The sequence below is a fragment of the Xenopus tropicalis genome, chromosome 6, assembly GCF_000004195.4.
Source record: "Xenopus tropicalis strain Nigerian chromosome 6, UCB_Xtro_10.0, whole genome shotgun sequence".
In the NCBI taxonomy this organism is placed as follows: domain Eukaryota; kingdom Metazoa; phylum Chordata; class Amphibia; order Anura; family Pipidae; genus Xenopus; species Xenopus tropicalis.
The window spans coordinates 97,389,602-97,412,677 of record NC_030682.2 but is presented as its reverse complement, the minus strand read 5'-3'; the positions used below and the strand labels follow the sequence as shown (position 1 = coordinate 97,412,677).

At 37.4% G+C, this 23,076-nt stretch overlaps 1 protein-coding gene across 6 annotated transcripts in view; it reads left to right on the top strand.

The window, feature by feature from the left end:
- nfatc1 (nuclear factor of activated T cells 1) overlaps nt 1-20,049 on the top strand; it is a 124,778-nt gene extending 104,729 nt beyond the window's left edge. For all 6 annotated transcript variants that reach the window (XM_031903466.1, XM_018094703.2, XM_012964927.3 and 3 more), the window contains 1 exon segment: nt 17,620-20,049. In XM_031903466.1, the coding sequence (XP_031759326.1) occupies nt 17,620-17,672 (53 nt within the window). In that variant the 3' untranslated portion in view covers nt 17,673-20,049.
- Nucleotides 20,050-23,076: the final 3,027 nt, after the last annotated feature.

The following is a 23,076-nucleotide window of genomic DNA, read 5'->3' as shown; positions in this document are numbered from 1 at the left end:
TGGAAAAGAGGCACTTGCGAGGGGACATGATTACTCTTTACAAGTACATTAGAGGGGATTATAGGCAGATAGGGGATGTTCTTTTTTCCCATAAAAACAATCAACGCACCAGAGGTCACCCCTTTAGATTAGAGGAACGGAGCTTCCATTTGAAGCAGCGTAGGTGGTTTTTCACGGTGAGGGCAGTGAGGTTGGGGAATGCCCTTCCTAGAGATGTGGTAATGGCAGATTCTGTTAATGCCTTTAAGAGGGGCCTGGATGAGTTCTTGAACAATCAGAATATCCAAGGCTATTGTGATACTAATATCTACAGTTTGTATTAGTGGTTGTATATATAGTTTATGTATGTGAGTGTATAGATTGGTAGGTGTGGGTTGTGTGTGCTGGGTTTACTTGGATGGGTTGAACTTGATGGACTCTGGTCTTTTTTCAACCCTATGTAACTATGTAAAGATAAAACATAGCCAGGTATTTTCTTGTTGTGCCTCTGGTACCCAAAAGGTTAAGCATATTTGGAAATCCCCCTTTTTAATGCAGAAATTGTTTCCAAGCTCTACAGACAAGGAAGTTGTTCAGAGTTATTTTTCCCCTTGTACGAAAAGATAACTCATCTGTGAATAACACTACATGTGCCTCGATAGCATACAATTTTAAAATAAAGTCTTGGGGAGAGTTTCCTATAAATTGTAATTATAGTATAAGGTTAAATGTTTGCATAAAATTAAACCAATGGTAAGCATATGATAGAGGCCTGGGAAGGCAAGTACAATTCCTCTAGTTCAGCACAATTCTAAAAGGCACATAGGAATCTAGAGGCTGTATCAGTGGAGTGCTCTTTCAGGATAATTGATGGGTAGGAGAAAAGGAACACAAAATGGAGAGAGAAGATAAACTTTTAAAAACCTGACAAAGATTTATAGATCACTTCATAAGCAGATCATTTACAAATGGCATGGCCTCAAGTGCAAGGTGTAAAGATAAAATAAATGGTATGTTTTTATTTTAATTTGCACATTGTGGTTTCCTGAAAAAGTTGTGTAAAATATTGTGTAAAAAGTAGTGATACTCACCTCTGGTTCTTACATGGATTTTTTTTAACCAGTCCCTCTATGCTAATATCTTACCTTTGGCTACATATTTGTATATATTTTTACACAGCCTTATAAACCTGTTTGCTTTTACACTTTGATGTTAAAGTGGCGACATTTGGTGAATTTTGATGGGTTTTTTTTGCTTAACTTTTCCCCTATCCAAAAATACTTGAAAAAAGGCTGTGGCATTTTAAGTACACAGCCCCCCACTATCCCCCCCCCAGAAGCCTAATAACCAGTGACTGTCTATAGCATCATACAGAAAACTTGAATGTAAAAATTTGGCATGTTAAAGCTTGCAAGTTTCTATAAAAGTTAATGGGAGTTGTCATAGGCAAAGTGAAACCATGTTCTCAAACTCAGATTTTTAAAGTTTTTAGAGCTTGTAAACTCCAAAATGTTTAGATATTCAAGTTTTCTATTGGAACAAGTTTTCCTTATTAATAAATAAGAAACCACTCCACTCCATAAGTTTATTTGATTTAGAAATAAAACTCGAAAATTGATAAATAAGCCCATTAATGTAACAACATTTTTGTTTTTTTGTTTTTTTATTCTTGTAACCATCCATCGCAATGTTGATCCATTTTGCCACTAGTTTTTCCTATATTTACCTGACATTCTAGGGATATGGTTTTAGCTATTTCCTGTTTTGATGCTATTTTAACTTTGCCAATAAAAATTAAAGGGGTTGTTCACCTTTAATGACCTTTAATGAAATTTCAATATGATGTAGACATTGATATGCTGAGACAATTTGCAGTTGGTTTTCATTTTTTATTTTTTGTGGTTTTTCAGTTATTTAACTTTTTGTTGAGTAGCTCTTCAGTTTAGAATTTTAGTAGCTATCTGGTTGCTAGGGTCATGTTTACCTTAGCAACCAAGCAGTGGGTTAAATGAAAGACTGGACTATAAATAGGAGAGGGGCTGAATAATAGAATAAACAATAAAAAGTAACAATATCAATACAGAGCAATAGTTTTTGGCTGTCGGGGTCAGGGACCCCCATTTGAAATCTGGAAAAATATAAGTGGAAGACAAATAGTTGGAAAATGATAAAAAAATAAATAATAAAGACCAATTGCAAAGTGGCTAAGAATATGACATTCTTTAATATACTAAAAGTTAATGTAAAGGTAGTGGTAGTGGGAGGTGCTATAAACATCTCTCTTTTTGTTTCGTGTTTCCTAACTTTTGTACTATGTATTTGAGACTGATGTACATTGCCCTTTAATTGATTTTTTACTTCAATAGGAGAATCACTTTTTACATTTTGATATAGGAAATTAAGTTTTTTAGAGGGGAGAAATATCCTTATGTGTGCACCAAATCCAGGGCTGAGTTCGACATTTGGTAGAAACTCTGAAACAAAACTAAACCTCAGGTTTATTTGACGTGGAAAAACGTAAGGGACACTTTTTTGTTAACAGAAAATGCACTTTTTTTTTCTGTAATGCATTTTTTTTCTTTAATTTGTAAATTAATGGTCAGATTTGGTTTGGTTTTCAAATATTTAGATTTATCTTCTCTTGTATAAATAAAAAAATTGTGTTGTGTAGTTCTATATAAATACAATTCTTCTTATAAGGGCAGTGGCACACGGGGAGATAAGTCGCCTGCGATAAATCTTCGTTACTGCGGGTGACTAATCTCCCCAAAGTGCCATCCCACCGACAAGAATGTAGATCGCCAGTGGGATGGCATACGTGTTGCTGTGGTTTTCCGAAGTTTCCTTGAGAGGCGACTTCGGGAATCCGAAGCGATGCATATGCCATCACACAGGCGATTTACATTCTTGCCGGTGTGGTGGCGTTTCAGGAGATTAGTCACCCCATCTAACCCATGTACCACTGTAAATAGTGATATTTGAACTTGATGGATTTTTGTTTTTAGGATGATGCATCTCTTATTATTATTACTAATAACTGTCTTTCATCTTCTCAGGTATTTAATTAGGTAACTTTTGTGGGCTTATTTTTCAGTTTTCAAATTTGTGAGTCCGTTTTTTTTTCTAAATCGATTAAACTCACATATCAAATGCTCGCTTATTTATTAAAGTGGTAAACTTGTGCAAATAAATATTCAAGTTTTAAGCTCAAAACAAACTTGAATACAACTTGTAAACTTGATTTGAACATATGGCTTGACTTTGCTTAGGACAACTCCCATTGACTCCCATAAAAACTCGCAAGCCTTTACATGGCAAAGTTTTACAGAGTTTTTGGGTTTTTTGCACTTAATAAATACCAGATATTTGAGTTTTTGATACATAATTCAAATTTGAGTTTTTGAAGCGCCAAAAAACTTGAATCAAGCGAAAAAATCTTTTACTAAACAACAAATGTAAACTTTCTAACGCCTTATTTTTTGCTGAGCCACTGTTTAAAGAGAAGCAGGCTGTAAAACAAAGCCTTCTATATAATAAGCGTCTTCTTATCTCAAAGCCTTAAGGTAGCCATACACACACTGATATTATTGTATGAAACAAAGGTTTTGCAAGATAATTGGTGCGTATATGGTAGGAGATGAGGTGACCGATATCGGTAAAAGCCTTGGATATCAGCCATCTTGTTAATCGTTGTAAAAGTTAATGATGAAATTGTCGTGTATGAAGTCTGCAGCTTATGGACGAGTGAGGTTTGTTTATAGAATACTCATTATCTCCATTTACACAAATCACTCTGTTCGCTGTTCTTTATAACAGCCATAATTAGGACTCATATGTATATTTAACATTTTGTTTATATTGGGGGGGGTGGTGTTCATTTTTTTTGGTCTTTGTATATGCAACCTTGAATTAAGCAGGGCTACAATCTGTGGTCAGTCATAGCATTTGATACATACAATTTAGATGGTTTCTTTCAATTCAAGAGTAAAAGAACCTTTGTATGAGTCTGAAATCATACATACATCTGCCCTTATTTCACCTATGATGAGTATAATATTTGTCTTTGTTTAATATACAAACATACACTAAAATGTTGAAAAATATTTTAATTTTAGTCTTCTCAACAGTGAATAAATATTGCTAGAATAGCGGTCATGTGCTGGAGCTTTTTATCCTTTATAGTAATGACACTGAGTGCAAAGATTGTATCACCTTCACAGAAAATATCAGAAGCACATCAGAGAGAGTCAGCGTACAATCTACTGTGCTGTCGATATGACAGTGCAGTATTTTCATTAGCAGAGGTTCCCATGGTGGTGCTACAGATGTCTCCCAGCTGCAGGAAGGGATTGGTGCCTCAACTCCAAGTTGAATCTGTGATTCATGACCTCTGCATGCATGTTCCCTTGCAGAGTGGAAGTTGTGGAATGTTGGATAGGGATGTCAGTGCGTGGCTTTGTCACAACAAAGCACTATTAGCTCTTTTATTGAGTTAATGTAGGAAGTCAAGCTGGCATGCAGAGTATATGCCCTCTATGAAGGAATTCAAAGGCCACTGAGGACATATTGGCATATACTGGCCAAACTTTGGATTATTTGAAAAACCTATGGTAACCATTCAGTGGCACTAGTTCTGTTAGAATAAAGAAAGCAAGCATCCAAGGTTACTGAACTGGGGTGCTTGGTATTAATATGCGGGAATGGTAACGATAGAAAGGTCATTTATTATTTCCAGAAAAGGTGGCACCTAAATGACAAAAATGGCCATGCCTTTGACAAAATACACTCTGAAGAATAGACTCTATGCAAGTTCAAATCACATTTTTCAACTTCAGTGGATCAATACCAAACAGAGCTAGAACTTTCCTCAGAACTAATGATTACCAACCTAACCAATTAAGAGGAGGTACAGGCCGGGGCCTACGTGAATCAAAACTCATTTACTGTATATGCAGTGAAAATGTTTGTTTTAAGCCAAGCACAATTTTGTGAACAGTTTTTCTATATTTAGTAAACGGCTCAGTGGTTCTTTCAGACACATACAATTCGGTATTTCTAGATACACAGTGGAGATAAATGTAATTATATTACTTCTCTGTCTGACTTTTCTCCTGTCTCCTTATCAAATGCAGACTTCAAACTGCTAATACAACAATTTAGGAGAAAAAAGCAGTGGATTATTTCATTCCTCCCTGCAGTATCCTGTAGAGACAAAATTCATGAGTAAAACAAATAAAAAGTGGTTTAACCATTTGCATCACCATTATTTGAAAATACACGTTTTAATGTTGCTAGCACATTAGCATTTTATCGGTAACCCATTGCTAGTTAGTGAAGCTATTTTTTTGCTCTCTTTGTTAAGTATTTAAACCAGTGACAGGTGAAAAGTGGTACTGCGAGTAACACAGTGATCTGTTTCTGGGCTTATTTACTAACTTTGCATTGAATTGCTTTCAATCTAGCTATTAACTTTAATCAGTCTACTGCAAGTAGCGTATTGAAAGTCAGATTGGTTGATGCTGGTTACTACACTGGTGCAAGTTTGCCTAGTCTAGAGAAATTAGATGTATTTCATGTAGATGAACAAGCTTCACTTCTAATGCATATGTATAATAACAATACTTTTCTCAAAAGTATGCTGTGTTAATATTAAGCTGAATACAGTGCATTTTAGTAAAATAAATATAGGTAAATGTAACATTTTCATCATGGAAATTAGTTAACTCACTTTTTGATGTCAGCCACCTTATCTGCACCCTCCTTAACTTTCTCTCCAATGCATTTGTTGCTAGATCACAGCCATAGTTACAATAACAACCACTATACTGATGAATACATGTACTGTTGAGTTGCTATTGTTAAAGGTTATTGTGGTCTAATTTTAATTAACTGCGTTATGTCCTCATTATTGCACTTAAGAAGATTATGAGGTTTCACACTGTAGTCAGAATTTGCAGACAAATTGTGGTCTTCCTCAGTGGAAATATGTTTCTAAAAATATCTGTATCAAGCTTAAATATTTTTTCATGGGTTTCAATTCTGAGGCAGTAAAAAGACATATGCTTAACAACTGAGAACAGAGCGATTGCTGGAAACTGTCAGCAGATACAAGAGAGAAGTAAAAAGAAACAGAGTATATTAATAGAATGAGAATATCTTCCCTCCCAGTCTTCATTTGGATAGTGAATGTATAGTATAAACAAACCAGGCATGTGCCAGGAAACTACAGGGCCTCAAGCAATTCGTCACTGGGTAAACCCAGTTAAGTTGCCATGTCTACATTTTTCGTAGGAACACATGGGGGGGGGGGCACTGTATTGTAATGTTTTTACTACCCAGAAGCAGAATTAAACCAGGAATGCTTTTGGTTATTTGTTTGACAGTCTCTACTGACTATTGAAAGCATCAGTGCCAAAACCACATACTTAAGGGAGGATCATGTTTTAGTTTAACTTGCTACTTGTTGTCAGTTAATGATTTCAGTGTCCTATCTATCTTTCCAAAAACAGCATGCCCCTTGGCAATAGATTATTATGATTAGAAAGGTACAAATAGCGTAATGTTTGAACAACTCCAACGCACCTGAGGTAGCAGGAGGGGAAAATTGAACTCTTGAAAGAATGCGTTAGGCCACATTTTCCATTACTTCACGACTTTTCTCCTGAATCGTCTTTAGCTTTGTTCACTATTTAAAAAATGCTTACCTTGCTCTGACACGGTCACCCTCCAGCAATTGTACAAACCAGAAACCTTCACCCTGCCGCTTCTATTTAACATACATGTTCAATTTACCATAATACATATATACATATACATACAGGGAATGCTTTCAAATTATATATCAGATTCAAATCGGTGTAGTGTAATGTTGGCCAATTGCAGTAATCCATAGCAACCAACTAGACTTTTTGTTTCTTTATTCTGATCTACCTGCACTAGCCCAGTCAAATCCAATTGCCGGTGTGGTTAATTTTTTTGTTATAATACAGGTACATGAAAGGTTTTGTTGACAGGGATCTTTTATTATTACAACTCATTTATTTTGGGCTGGGTTCATTTAGCAGTTCACAGTAATCCATAATCATGGTTTATTTTGACAAGGTATATTTAAATTATTAATACAGACTTTGAAGGCAGCCTATGATGATACAACTATTGAGAAATGACACACATTATGCACGTACATTTTGTATTGTTTAATACTTCAATGTGTGGCTTAACACTCACAAAATACATATTAAATATTCATATTTCAACACAGCATTAACCTAGCAAGAGGATAACAGACATTGTCTATTATACAAGTCTCTCGAGGTAAATGCATCTACCAAGTAAGGTGACATATAGCAATAGAATGGTATTAATGTGAGTTCCAGTGTGCATGTACCAAGATTTAGGGAGCCATTTACTAACGCTCAGTGCAACAACTTAAAGAATTTGCAGTTTTGCGACTTTCCTGCGACTTTTTTCCATACGTACTTTTTCAGTTCATACTTTTTTAGTAAATGTCAGACATTCGTGGAAATTAGTTTATTAGAATTTTTCAAAAGAAAAAAATGAGAAATTAAAATTATTATGAAGATTATTATTATTATTATTATTATTATTAAGTCACCATTGTCTGGCCATAACCTTTATTTCCCCTTCCCACCCCTGTCATCTTGTTTTATAAACCTTTTATAGAAAGACAATAGCCAGATTTATTAGTAAAATAAGTCAAAGTGGATGAAAAACTATTATAGGTAAAAATATGAGTTCATGACTAAAAACAGACTGGAGAAGAAATAGGAAAATGGCACAAATCAGGGTAATGCAGTGTAACAAAAAGTTCAAAAAGACAATGATAGGTGAGATCATAATGAGGAGAATGCAAACCTAATGGGCAGTGAAGGAAAGACAGGGAGAGAAAAATGGCATGCAAAGAACAGGTTGGCGCCAAAGGCAGTGACACACCTATAACTAACCAGGCCCCCAATACAGCAGTTCATCGTGGTGGGGTTGACACTAGTTAAATGCACACCAAACAGGCAAATCACTGGCACATGCTTCAGCTCTCTAGAGCAGTGGTCTCCAACCTTTTTTGTACCACGGACCAGTTTCAAGCAAGACAATTTTTCCAAGGACCAGGAGTGGTGGGTATAATACTTATTATAATACAAAATCAGTGGGAGATCTGACCTTGTTTCCCTGCAAGTTAATGTGCCCAGCCCCTTTGCTTTTTTTACTCCCACCTAAGTGCTGACATCCCCTGATGCTTAGTATGGAGCTTTAAGTACTTTGATCCTTTTTCGCAATCAGTAGAAAGCTTCCTGGGCTTCGCATAGCTGTTGTCATGGAGTTGGGATCACAGGTAATTGGGACCAGAGGTGGCCCAGTTCAGCACAGCCCACGGCCCGGTGGTTGGGGACCCCTGCTCTAGAGAAAAGGTATACAATGTTCTATCATTAGGAAGGCAATCAATTTCTATAAGAAATTTTTATCATTTCTACCATTTCTATAAGGTAGGGTTATTACAGAATGTGATACTTAAAGGACAAGGAAACTTCACTTGTGGTGCCAACCTGTTAGGTGACTCTAGTGATAATGATTATTAATCTTGAACCCCAGACTGATTCTTCTCTTCAGTTTTGTTTATGTTTGCTGCATTTGTTTTCATAGACATCTAAAGGCACCACTGGGGAAAAGACAAGATGGTGGCAGGGCGATCCTAAACATATATTCCAGGGCAGTGCATTTTTTTAGCGAAGAGGAGCACTGGCCTAGGTTCCAAATTTAAGAATTTTGTTACCTGGGGGTGTCAATAAGATTGGCTCCCAGTGAATTTGTATTACCTTGTGCTTTAAAGGAGAAGGAAAGGCAAAGTCACTTGGGGGTGCCAAAATGTTAAGCACCCCCAAGTGACTTTAACCGCTTACCTTTTACCCCGGGCTGGTGCCCCTGTTCGGAGAAAATAGCACCAGCCCGGGGTAGCTGGAGCGCAGCACTTCCTCCTTCCGCCTTCAGCTTCCTAAACTGCCGGTGGCCGGGCATGCACAGTAGAGCGAAAAAGCCGACTTAAATGTTTAAGTTCGGCTTTTCACTCTACTGCGCATGCGCGCGCAGCGAAGCCGGAAGGAGGAAGTGCCGACAGCTACCCCGGGCTGGTGCTGTTTTCTCCTGACAGCGGCACCAGCCCGGGGTAAAAGGTAGGCGGTTAAAGTCACTTGGGGGTGCCTAACATTTTGGCACCCCCAAGTGACTTTACCTTTCTTTTTCCTTTAAATAAGTGCTGGGGTCCTAGATTTGATTCCAGGGCACTGTCTGCTAGGAGTTTATATGTTTTCTCTATAAGTGTGGGTTCCTGCCATACTCTGTGTGCTTCCATGCTCCAAAAACATAGGGATTCCAGTGCCTCTCAATAGGATGTGTAGTCTGTATGTACATTGTAAGAGTAATATCAAACATGGCAATTTGAGCATTTTATAAAGACACTCCATATAACCTCTTAATTAATTGAATAAAACTGAATAAAAAAAAGTGCAGTGTCTTAAGATCACAATAGCCTTGGTCATTATGCTTGTTCGATAACACACTCTTAAAGGAATTAATAGATTCTGCCATGACAACATCACCCAGCAGGGCATTCCACAGCCTAACCATGAATAACTACTTTTGGTTCTTCAATTCAGTTCCTCAAGTCTAAAGCGTGGCCTTTTGTTCTGGGTCTTTCCTATTGAAAAAAAAAGACTCTCATGTACTTGTACAGAGTAATCATGTCCCCTTTGCAGGCACCTTTTCTCCAACACAATAACCTCAACCGTGACAGTCTCACCTCATAGTTTAAATCTTCCACTCCCTTTACCAGTTTAGTTGCAGTCTCTGCACTCTCTCTAGTTCATTAATATCCTTCTTAAGGACTGGAGCCCAAAGAGTGCAGACCAGCCTCAAATACAGAAAAGCATGCATTCAGGCTGATCTCCACTCCTTGTAGCATTTACACTTAAAGGAGAAGGAAAGGTTAAATGTTAGGCACCCCCCAGTGATTGTAATCACTTACTTGATACCCCTGGTCGGTGCCCCTGCGCACCAGCGATCCTCTAGATCCTGTCTTCTTTCATCGCGTTTCCGGGGCTGGCGCATATGCAGTACAGTGAAAAAGCTGAATCTTTTTTGTTAAGGTTCTGGTTTCTACTCTGTGCATGCACAAAGGCGCGAAGACAGAAGAAGGAATTAGATCACTTTCTCGCAGGTATCAGGTAAATGATTACAGTTAATGGGAGGTGCCTAACATTTTGGCACTCCCCCAGTGATTATACCTTTCCATCTCCTTTAATGCCCTTTTTTTATTTAAGACAGTACTTTATTTGCTTTAGTAGCCACTACTTACCTAGAGTTACACAGTTTGTTATCCACAAAAATCCCTGAATCCTTCTCAGCATTTTGTAGCAATGACCACCTGCACAAAACTGCACCAGGCACTTTCAAGCAATTTTTTAAAATTAATAGAGTGTTGAGCTGGAGTATTCTGCCCCCAGCACTTGGAGCTACAAAATGCTCCCAAATTACCCTCCTTGCACCATTACCCTAAAGAAAAAAAGGAAATAAATTTTTCGACAATACAGAATATATGCAACACGCAACTCATGGACTAAAACTTTAGGATTGTAAGATCTTTTTTTATTAGAATGTAAGCTCTTTTGGGCAGGGTCCTCATCACCTCTTGTTTTGGTTATTGGTTGCTTTGTGTGCCAGTGTCTATGTTCTTTGTATGCACCCATTTATTGTACAGCACTGTGGAATATGTTAGTGCTTACATATGTATAATAATAATAATAAGACAATAATAATATTAATAATTAATGCTAATAATTAATATTAAAACAATACTAATAATACTTTTTTTAAAAAAAATATATATATACACACTACACACAATGCCCATTGTCCTAGAGCAAGTGTAAAAAAAAGTTGATAAATATCAGGTACTTGAAAATTGCGGTTGGTGTAGCAACTAAAAATAGAACAGCAGCATGTTTCCCAAATGCAGTTGCTATTTGTGACTACAAAGGAAAAACAATATGTTACAACCACTTCTCATTTCCTTTCGAGGCAGAGCGCACGAGACTGACTGCTTGAACTCTGCCATATACAGGACAGAGTCATTTCAGTAAGAGCCTTTCTGAAGCACTCTGAATGCTAATTGCCAAGACATGGTGCCTAACAAGCTATCTTCCTTTCTAGAAGATATTTTATGGTCCCATTCCATTCAAAGTAGCAATTCTGTGCAAAAGAACATGGCAGCAAATGTCTCACTGCCTTCTTTTTTGTGTGAACGCTCTCTTGTTTTTTTAAGTGCAATTTTGAGGGCAATCTCCATGTTTTTTTCCAACAATGCAGTGTTTTTCCCTGAATTCCAGTGTCACTACAGTTGCAAGGGCACAATGCAATATTAACAATGGCACTGTGCCTACTTCAGTTGCATCTGAACTACCACAACTCACTCGCATTTCATTTGTCTTATTTCCGGTGTTAAGTATGCGAGTGACATCTGCACCCGATTCTTTAGGTGAAAGCAAACGGCGCCTATTGACACTGGGTGCGATAGGGAACACTGGAGTTACCGCCTGGTCTGGAGGTGGTGGTCGCTCAATGGTTCCCCTGCGTCTATGGGTAAAGAAGGTATGGCATTTAGGCCACACTCTGATCTGCCAAGGTCATGCCTAGTAATGCTTTTAATGTCTACAGTTTGGGACTGTGCCACTTAAATGGGGCCATTTAAAGGACAGCAATCCATTTAGTCAGCACCCAACCATTTGCCTTGTATGCCTATACCATGGTCATTACTCAACTCTATATGAGAAGAAACAGAAGAAATGGAAGAAAGGATAGATAATAGTATGATAAAAGAAGTAGTTAAGAGACTAAAGAAAGTGAGTGAACAGAGAAGGCGAGAGTGGGCCTAATGGCAAAGGTTTTCTGGTGGGCCCTTGGCACCCCAGTCCAACACGGGTCTGCATAACCATGTGTACATAGCTGCTTTAGACTTACCCCCTCCTAAAAACTGTAATTTAAATGGTTATGAACTGTATTACAGCCTGTAAGTACATTTCCATTTTCATGTTTATATGTTACTGCAGAAAATTAGTGCACGTTTAGCAAAATCTGGGTATGATTGCTGTGATTTGCTAAAACTGAATTTCCATTTTATACCTTAAAGAAATGAAACGTGGGAGTTAAGAAAAAACAAGTCTACTCAGTAAACTTATGTGTGGTCTAACAGTTTGCCACATCCTGTTTTACTATCTGTTTTGATGGTAGTACAGAAACAACTTTATTCTATTATTTATAACAAAAGGTGGTGAATGTCACAGGTTAACTGAAGTTCCCTTCTCGATTTTCATCACTTTTGCTAATGGAAACAGTGAATATTTATAAAAATAAAACTGAGTTACTGTCAATAAAAACCTAAAGACTACTGAGATCAAAGTACAAAAATGCACTTAGGGTTAAAATTGCAGCATTCTGCCATCCATCAAAGGTTCTGACATCTTGATAGCCAAAATCTTATAAAGGAGCATCATACTGTGCTGTTTTACTATGGAGTTTGCCACACCAAAAGTACTGGTCCTGTTTGCTAATAGCACCAATGCCATATATCTGCTTAGTTCAGCAGCCTGATGCAAACCAATTTATTATACAAAACATGTTCTGGCCTTAGTAGAATCAATTCGTCCAATTAAGTGATTGTTGGGGAAATATGGTGAAGTTAGAGAACCCAGTGGGCACATGGATAGGCATACTGACCTGCTTTTTAAAAACATGAAATTATGAAAACTGTGGGTGTAGACATATTGATATATGTCTGTTTATATGATGCTTAAACTCAGTCAGCTCTGTATATAGACTATATTAAAGTTTTATTTGTAGAGATCCCAGTTAAAGAAGTCCATAGTCAGTTTTTGCAGACCCTAGTAGGTGAATCTGTAGATTTCAAAGAAGTGCATTGTTATAATTCTTATTTTGTTTGCTAGTTTGTTTTGAGGTAAACTAAAGTTTTGGGGCCCTTTTTTGTATAGAAGGGCACACCATTTGTCTATGTCAACTAGCATTTATTATATAGCTGCGACAAATGTATTGAGAGTAGCAAATATATGGATGTATTTCACAGTTTTTTCCATTATTTGTGTGCTGGAGCTAAGTAAAAATGATGAAAATACATTATTTATTTATTGTGAAATAGTCCTGATACTTTTGACATGTTAGTTAAATGATTTCGAGGGGGGAAGCCTACAGGGTAAAAATGGATAAGGCCAAACAATGACAGGCATTTTTTAAGTTATATCTTGCAAACTCTGAGCTTTGAAATATGTGGATAGAATTTCCATTGACGCCCACAGGGGTATTCCCTCTAAAGAAGTTTTCAGGTGCTGTGGTGGGCAGGGAGGGGGAAGCCCACTTTTAGAATCTTCTGCTTCATTTTTCTTCCTCTTTCTGCTTCAAGCAGATGTTATTTGTTTTGTTCATCTTCTCATCTGAGTATTCGTTTAGTTTTGTAAATGTAAAGAACATGTGTGCACAGTCACTGCATCTCAACCGGTTATGTGCTACACTATATAGGTCACATTCTAGCGTTTCTAAACTTACAACTGCATAGAGATTGTTATCTGAAAGTGACATTTATCGCACTATTATGTTACATATTATTATAGGTTGAGATATAATTTGTATATTATAAGAATACTGTACCCCAACTATTGGTATCTCTATGAATTTATCAGCCAGGGGTTTCTAAACTACAGCAACCTTTCCCTAGATATATTGCTATAAATTGACTTCAGCTATATTGTCTATCATCTGATGTAAAGAAGGGAATTAGGTGTGTAATAATATCCCTGTTTCCTCAGATATATGGTGTCTTTAGACATATATAGGCCCTACACATCTATTAAAAAGCAGCCATCCTAGCACCAGGCCTGAGTTACACCTGAGAGCTACATCTGCCTAGATATAATTTCTAAAGGGGCCACAAGACACTATAATATAGATGTATGGTGAGATACTGTACAGCATTAGAATTAATTTAAATCTAAATCCTTTGAGTGGCTAGTTGGTTTAGATTTAATCAATAAGATTTAATGGTATTTATGGTTATAGTTCACAAAGTTCTGCTCTAATTCAGTGGACTAATTAGAAATGACATTGCCCCAGAACAATATTATTTGAGGGAGTTCACAATACATATTGTAGATTAACAAACCTAAGTAGACATTTCTCATCAATCCACATTGAGACATATTCCTGGGTACAGTATGTAAATCAGTATTGTAGACAATAGAAAAAGATGGCGCATTCACAGATCTTAATGAAAAAATAAAGCAGACACAATAAATGTTGCTTTATTTTTTCATTAAGACCTGTGAGTGCGGCATCTTTTTCTATTGTCTATATATATATATATATAAAATTTACTACTAATTTACTACAGAGACAACATTTGCTGTTGCAACTGAAGTCAAAAAATAACTGCCCACCCTTAATATCCTTCTGCCTTCAATGAAATAAGCTTGAAATTGGGTTTATCATTAGGAGCTGCTATATCATAAATAGTTCTTTGCAGTGATAAAAGAAGGTAACCCAGAAAAATTTTGTTCCATAAAGGCATTTAAAAGCAGTGTTTTGGTGACATTTGTGGTATCTATTTGCAAGAGTAGCACGTGTGCACTAGTGCTTTCATTCTCCATAGCTAAACATTACCATAAAGCAGGCATTACTATTAGAGTTCCTACTCCAGTGTGTTCAAATAGGTGTCCTTTATTGCAAATATACAAGAAGACATCTTTATGCACTAATATATTTTATATGAGGCAAACCTTAATCAAGGGGATACCTGGTGTTTTACATTTAAACCTTTTCATTTCAAAAGCCAATACCCTTTTACAAAATGATCATTTTATTAGGGAAGCCAGTGCAAACAGAAGCTTAGTGTAGAGGACTTGGAGTTCTGGCTAAAGGGAAATCTGGCAACTGGCTACTTACATTATATTAAAACTCATAGCAGGTAAAATCTCGAAGCAGAAGAAACAGTCTTGCTTCTATAATCTATTGACATTTACCATATCTGTGTGGTGATCAGGTGCTAGTGGTGGCAGCGGTGGTTGGGAGTGGGTGGACGGGGGAGGGATGGAAACAGAAGGGATGTTGTACAGCTTGCTTTAGATGGCCTTTGCCAGGTTCAGTCATTTCCTGTCCGACTGCCAAAAAACACAAGCTGATAAATTGACATGAAATGATGAGTGTGGGAACTGTAGAACTTGACAGTGTACAGGAGAAACAGAGAATGAAAGAAGAACTCGTAAAAAACAAAGCAAACAAAAAAATTCACTGTCCCTCTATCTAGGGATATTTAGCTTAGTGCTTGCATGTGAGAGATGCTATTAAGCTTTTTCCTTAGTTATCAAATGTATGAAATCTTCAAATAAGACAAGACCACACATGGCTGTGAGATAAACTATCATTAATAAAGCCAATCTGCTCTCTGATTTGTAAGATTTGACTTTATGCATTGAGTTTATGCATTATTGCAGTGCGGAACACAGTGTTTTGCAAGGACATTGAGTTTCTTTTCCCTTGGAGCTTACAATCTTGGGGCCTCAGGCAGCTGAGATGATAGATGAAGGCCATATGCAGATTGGTGTTGTTCCTGTGGGGTGTTCTGTGTTTTAACTTACAGCCAATGCCTGTACTGCTGACTTACTCATGCTTCTGTTGGGGTAACATCTCCTCCATATCTCTGCTCATGATTATAGATATAAGGCCTCTATTCTGCTCTGTTAGCCATGCATAAAGCCTCAATGTGCCTAACATGCTTGTCTAGGTGACACAAGAGTCAGACTTTATGCAGGAGTCCATGATCCTATACTGTGTTATACTTTTTATTTTGTGTTATTTGGTTCTCAAGTATTCATGACTGAAGGGTTGGAATGGTTGTGTGAATACTTTAGAATAAGCATGTTGGCTCAAACAGAGGGTCTGATATACTAATATTCATTGCACTTTGTCCTAGAAAGGACACTTACTGTATTCTCCAAAATTGTTCTTAATACAAGGAAGTGGTTCATGGCATATCTCCATACATATGAGCACAAATGTAGGGTGGTATCCCTGTTATTTCCATCTTTTTCTCACTGTGCCCCAAACATGTTGTGCATAAACCATTAAACGTGATGACATGCCCCCTGTAATTTTCTTGTAAGAGGATTATGATACAGTAGGAGGCCTGTCAGGAAGACTATGGCCAGGTAGCCTGAAAAGTGGCATCTTGGGCAAGACTAAGAGTGTAAGCTTGGTCAGTAGGAGCTTCACAAAGTTAGTGAGAAGCAAAACCAAAGAAAATACATTAGACAAATTCAAAGTAGAAATAGAATAATGAAAAATTATTGATTTTATAATGGCAACAGCATGGTATTCAGTATCACATAATGTCATAGGTTATGAGCCAAGACAACCAGTTAAATGTTATCCTTTCAGTCTGTCGAAACAGTGACCTCTGGTCTATGAGAAATCATAGAATTGTTACTTAATTTTATCACTGTATGTTTATATTGTAATAAACCTGTTTTTTCATTGGGGATATATTTTCTATAATAGAATCACCTTTATGTGCAGCATCACACTATACCTGGGCATGAAGGTTATTTAAAATGAAAAGTATTATTTCTATATAGTGCCAACACTCTTATGTAGCATCTTGCAGAGATAGTTCAGCATTCACATCAGTCGGGCATTCACTCTAGGGCCAGATTTATCAGGAGCCAAAAACCTTCCTGTGTGTTTTGAAGTGTGGGAAGTCCAACAGTTGGAATTGAACTAAGGGCCAAAGTGCTGCAAGGAGCCCGTGCTAACAGCCAACTGGCCACCAATAAAGTACATTTTCCTTTTATCTTTACCAGCTTAGCAATCTCATAGAATTAAGGTGGCAATACATGGTAAGATCCGCTCGCTTGGCGAGGTCACAAAGTGAGCGGATCATCTCCCGATATCCCCACCTACGGGTGGGCAATACCGGGCTAATTCGTTCGTTTGGCCCCAGAGCCAAACGATTGAATTAGAATGGCAGGTAAAGGCACCAGTCGGTCCAGGGAGCACATCAATGAGCCGATGCTGTCCCAATCCGACAGAAAATCAAACCTGCCCAATAGGGATTTCAGGCCAGATGTTGGTCGGGCAGGCCCGTCTTTAGTGCCCATACATGGGCTGATAAAATGCCAAATCAGTCTAAAGGACCGATATCGGCAGCTAGAATCGGCCCGTGTATAGCCACCTTTAGACTGAGATTAAAAAACAAAGAGTATGGGAAAGTGGGTGGTTTTACTTCATGTCAACATTCTGCTTGATAAACCTATAATTAACCGTGCCCGTAAAAGCAATATATCAGATTGTAATTTGTAATTTATCAGATTGTGTTAAGTGGTGCCTTTTTTTAGCAAGAAGGTCTAGGGTTTAGGTAAAGTACATATCAGCTGCATATATTTATATATATGTGTGTGTGTATGTATATATTCGCATATATATGTCTGCGCTATATAAATAAAGGATCATTATAATAATATAATATCCTAGAATTACTAAGTGATACTGAATGTTTTATTTTTTCCTTTTCAGTAAATGAAATAATAAGAAATGACCTCTCCAGCAACAACAATGTACATTCATAGCTTTGACAATCGTGGACTTCAAAATACAAAACAGAATATTGCGGATTGCAGTGAATTGAAAATGTTTATTGGACTCACAGTGTCACATGGCACACTCTTCTGCCTTAGAACTGAAGTCCAAGTCGCCAACATTGCTGATTTGTTGGCTCGTCAAGAGATTCTCTTTTTGAAGAATTATCATCTCAAGCTAAGCAAGGAGGAATGAACTGACTGATCATGTATTTTATGGAAAATGACTGAAATACTTGACAAAAGCAGATGGCCTGGAAGCACGACTGATCTTTTTGGCACCACTGGATGCCAGAAGTGCCTTAAATGTTCATATTTGCGGCATTAGGATGTTTCAAATGCTTTCTGTTTGCTACCAAAAAAAGTATTGTAGGTGCAAAAACATTAGAGAAAAAACCACAAAGCAACTCCATCCACTGCTTGCTGTACCAATGGAGGCAACACGGCTGTGGGAAGAGAGGGGCAGATATTAGTACATGTAAATGATATGACCGAGCTCTGTGGATGCTGCAAGTAATATTGTATTGCCTTAATCCCCGCACCTCACACAAGGGACGGGTGAAACACAGTTTTGTGTCTCTTTATTCTGTACCTAATTTGTTATAGAAAATCCCTTACAAACAGCATGTTAGAGTATTAGAAAGGAACCCAACCACATAGGAGAAAAAAGCACAATGATCCTTGGATAGCTTAGGTGTATTTTTAGACTACATATGCAGCACTAACATGGTCTAGTATTTAAATTGAAGGCAATAGCCAATAGCAATACTTAATCTCATATAGATCCTAAAAATATAGATTTATTTTAGAATGTCGGCTGTTTCTAGACATGCAGCTTTATTTATTCTGTTAATGCACAGCGGAAAAACAGTGTATGCAGCCCCTCTGTTTAGTAGACTCTCTGGACTGGGACTTTCTGCTCAGTAATGACAACAACAGGAAAATAATGAAAAAAATCATTTTGGGCAGTCTATAAATATATTTTTAGTTTGGGTTAGTATAGTAGAAGGAGCCCTAGAGGCAAAAGTTGTACTGTGATGGTAACCCTGATTAAATATATCATACCCAGAGCATTAACACCGTTTTCAACTACAGGTCCCCGAATCTTAAGCTAGACTCACTCAGAGGATGGGGATAATGGTTCCTAACAGTCAGAGGGTCACAGATTTCACATTCCAACAGTGTATATAGATTTATGGATGGAAATTATATGTTCTAAGTCATTAAAGCAACACTCCTATTTCCCCAAAGGCATTGACCACCTAGTATGATTGTTTGTTCGCTCTGCCGTCCATGTGTACTCAGTTAACAGGCTCCGCCCACCTATATGGCATGATTCTATTTGAATGTGACACCTAATATTACTGAATCAGTAAAGGCAAGACCTAACGACAAAGAACAGACTGTGTAGCCGATACATGGAACTGATCTGTTTTGCTGTTCAGTTAATAGTGTTAAAAAGCCATTTTACAAAAGAATTTGGTGGGTCTGCCTGATACAAAGGAATTTTGTATAGGAAAGCAAGCACTTTAGACAAGTTGCATAAAAAGCACCAAACGAGTAAATATAAACTGTACATAGACAACTAGATTGTAAATATTTGTTTGTTTCCAGGATTGCTATTCCACAAAGGCCTTATTCTGACTCTGTGCTTCTCGTAGGGAAGTCTTACCAAAAACAATGGCTGAAAATGCAGTGCTATGTGATATCTGTCCATATTAGTTCATCCAGTTTGGAGTAATTTGCAGGTATTTAGTATGACTCTGCTTGTTGACTATTGTACAAGTTGCAGCTTAATATATCACTAGTGATGAATCTTTACTTTATATAACCCAGGGGCATTCAACCTGCGTCCTTTCTGGTATTGTTCAAGTAAAACTTCCAGAATCCCGGCTGTGGGATGCTGTGAGGGTTAGTTGTACAACAGCTGGAATACTGAGGGCCGCTTGTCCCTGATGCAACCAAACTAGCATGGTCTAAATAAAAACATGTACTTGTTGTGCCTTAGTAATTAATGCCCTCTTCTGGAAAAATGCCTGAATTGCAAACTGATAGTGAGGTAACTGGCTTAAATAAATATGTGTATAATGTCTTATGTTCTGAAAAACACAAGCCATATTTCAGATTTGCACACGACTGTGATAATATAAACCGACAATATGGCTTTATGTACAAAATAGGCTGTTAGTTATTGGAATAACTTTTTATTTCTCACGTGTAATCAAGGATGTTTACCCATTACATAGTACTATAGAATGTGCATGATGTATGTATAATAGTTTACCAAGTAGATAATTCAGTGGTCAAAGATGAAGCTTGCTGGCTATTCCTGAACAATATCCAATAAAGCAATATTTTGGAGCCAGTATTTAGCTATCTGGTCTTTGCTTTTCTCTGTTATTTGTTGTCCAGTGATATTTTAATTTGTTGATATTTTCCATTATATGATGCTTGATACTTCTTATGAGCGCCCCTGCTTCAATGTAAAGGAAATGTATTCATGTACATGTGTATGTAGCTCTACTTGTATATGCAGCAATGTACATTTCTACAGTAAGCTAATATTATGTATCAGTGCACCAACACTGTAGAACTTATAATCTATATGCAATATACAGGAGAATCTACCCATACTACATCTTAAATGGATACAGACATTTAAAGGTATGTACTCAGCGTAGGACTGGCCAGACCAAGGATGACTGACGTAGTTGGTCAGCTTGAATATATTGCAATATAAGGACAAACGATCCCTGTTTTAAAAGAGGAGGGAATATATAGCAGCTTATTGCACAGAATGTCCTATATATATTGATAATGGGTGCAGAGGAGCTCTTGTCTCTGTCTGTAAACATTTTGTGGGCACAGCCTCATTGAACCCCTGCCGAATAGTTTAAAAATTAATGGTGAGCACAACTTTTGCTTTTTTGCTAAAGTTAAGAAGCAACAGGAAGTCTTAAAACTATTAGCATTTTTATTAGGGTGCATTATAACTGTTATAATTCATGAGTGATATACTTGATCTGGAGGAATGAACATAATAGGGGATATGTAACAGATGCCACTATCTTAACAAAAAAAACAGGGTAAACAAAAATGAAGTAAAGAATTGAGAGGAAGAAGTGAAATGGAGAATGTTCTGTTGCTGCTGTAAACACCTCCCTCACTGCAGATAAAATCATTACAGATCCTAGTGGTTCTTTTAGCCACAACACAATCTCTTGATTATGTTCCAAAGGAATATTCAGGGTAAGACCTGACCACACACATACACCAATATAACACAATAAAGCAGCAGGATTCTCTAGCCATCGGCATGATACTGAACATCCTTCAGATTTCTAGGTACAGTGTTCCAAAAAGTGAATGTTGCTATCCAAGTTCAGCTTGCTTATGTTGGCGCGTGTACTTTGCTCTCTAGCAGTAAAGGTACTGGCACAACAAGGAGATGGGTCACCGATAAGTGGCTCTAATGTAAGTACTTTAGCTGCCTGCTTCAGCTTGTTGTGGCATGAGACAACTTTAGTGGTGTAACTACAGGGAGAGACCCTGCGGCTGCGGGGAGCACTAAGGTGGTCCTTTAATGTGGGGATTATGGGCTGCGTAGAGCTGGTAATGGGACAGGTGACCAGTAAATGCTACCTGCAAATAGGTTTCTATAGGTGATAGAAACCTGTAGAAAACCTTTATCACTTAAACACGTTGTTAAATCCCTTACTAGCTGTAACTTTGCAATATGTATATTAATTGTTTTTTAAAATACCCATTGCAAAGTTCCACCATTTAAAGGAGAACTCCGGCTTCTAAACCAAACCTCTAATATACCTATTATTGTAATCTGTTCCTTCAAAAAAGTATAAATAAATATAATTTCTGTATGATGAAATTCAATTGCAAAACAGTTCTTCATTTTCTACATCATTTGAAATCCTGGCAGAGGAGGAGAGACTAAAACATTGACAAATGGTAACAATTTTGCCACAGCTTACAGACAATATACAGGAACTACATAACCCACAATACATTGCACCGTGATGTTCCTTTCCAAATTGACATCATGTGTGCAGGGAATTGTGGGATTTGGAGGATGCAGGCTGAACGCAGGCTAAGGACATTCGACTGCTGTTACACTTTATTTGAGTACAAAGTAGTCAGCCAGATCAGCAGAACAGGGGGCCGGGCTTAGGTAACTGTCCCAAACCATATTATTACATTAAAAATCATGAAAATGCTGCAAAGTGGCTTGATATTATATTTACTTTTTAAAAAAACTTGTGCTTGGTTTGAGTTCCCCTTTAAGTGATTCTTAAAGATTCCTTAACTTTAGTTTAAAGTGGTTGTAAAGTCAACCCACTAAACATACACCTACAGATCTTTATTGGCAAGTATTTTTGCTAGCATTTCGTGCAAAAATGTGTGTGTTTGTGTGTGAAAGTATAGATAAAAAGCAAAAAGAGCCATCAGTACATTTCAGAAGTTGATCATCTTGCCCAGCAAATTTCAGTTGCTTCTTAATATAGTTCTGAAGTGACAGCTACTTCTGCCCTGCTTCATGTCCTTCCAGTGAGTACCCCAGGATTCATTCTCAAGGGTTCTTTTATGAATGCAAGGGCATGAAATGAACACAAATAGTACATGCTTGCACCTCAAGGTATTTTGCTCCCATAGATGCTCCTTGCAACTTGCCCTGGGATTATTATCTGCTTAGAGGAGCTGTTCATTCCAGGTTCCTTTAGAATGTTGTGCCTACACACACAGATAACTTGCACTCACTAAATAGTATATTATTGCCATTATGGGTATTTTACCATGCATAGGAAGTGCACTAATGCAGTAAGAAAAAATGCTGACACCTGAATTTGCTTTGTTTGTAAAGGATTTCATGCAGGTTCTACACCTTTCTAGGGAAATTCATTGACACAGCCCTTCAGTCCCTAGCATGTTCCTCCAGCCAATGCCTGTTCCATGGTGCTGGGATTTGTAGTATTCAACATAGACATGGCCATATGTTTGACAACTGTGCCGTGAAGCTTTCAATATACTATAAGCAAGGAAAAGGAACCGACTGGCTTTTGCCCTGACTGTAATGATGTAAAAATCAAATCACCATAGTTCATTTCTATTAGTGTGGCCAAGGAGTTAAAACAACATACAGACTTTGAAAGGATCACTCTTCAGTATATGAGTAGTGAAAAAATTAATTGCAGTTTCAGCAACAGTCTAGACATGTAATATAATTCAGTGCAATGGGTATTCATTAATTTTGAGCAATTCTGGAGATAGATTACATAGGGCCAGAGTCAAAAAAAGCTCTACTGCTTATTGTAAACTTTCATCAAAGACTTTGCTATTGTTTTTTAACCACAGAAACACACTATACGAATACATATTTAAA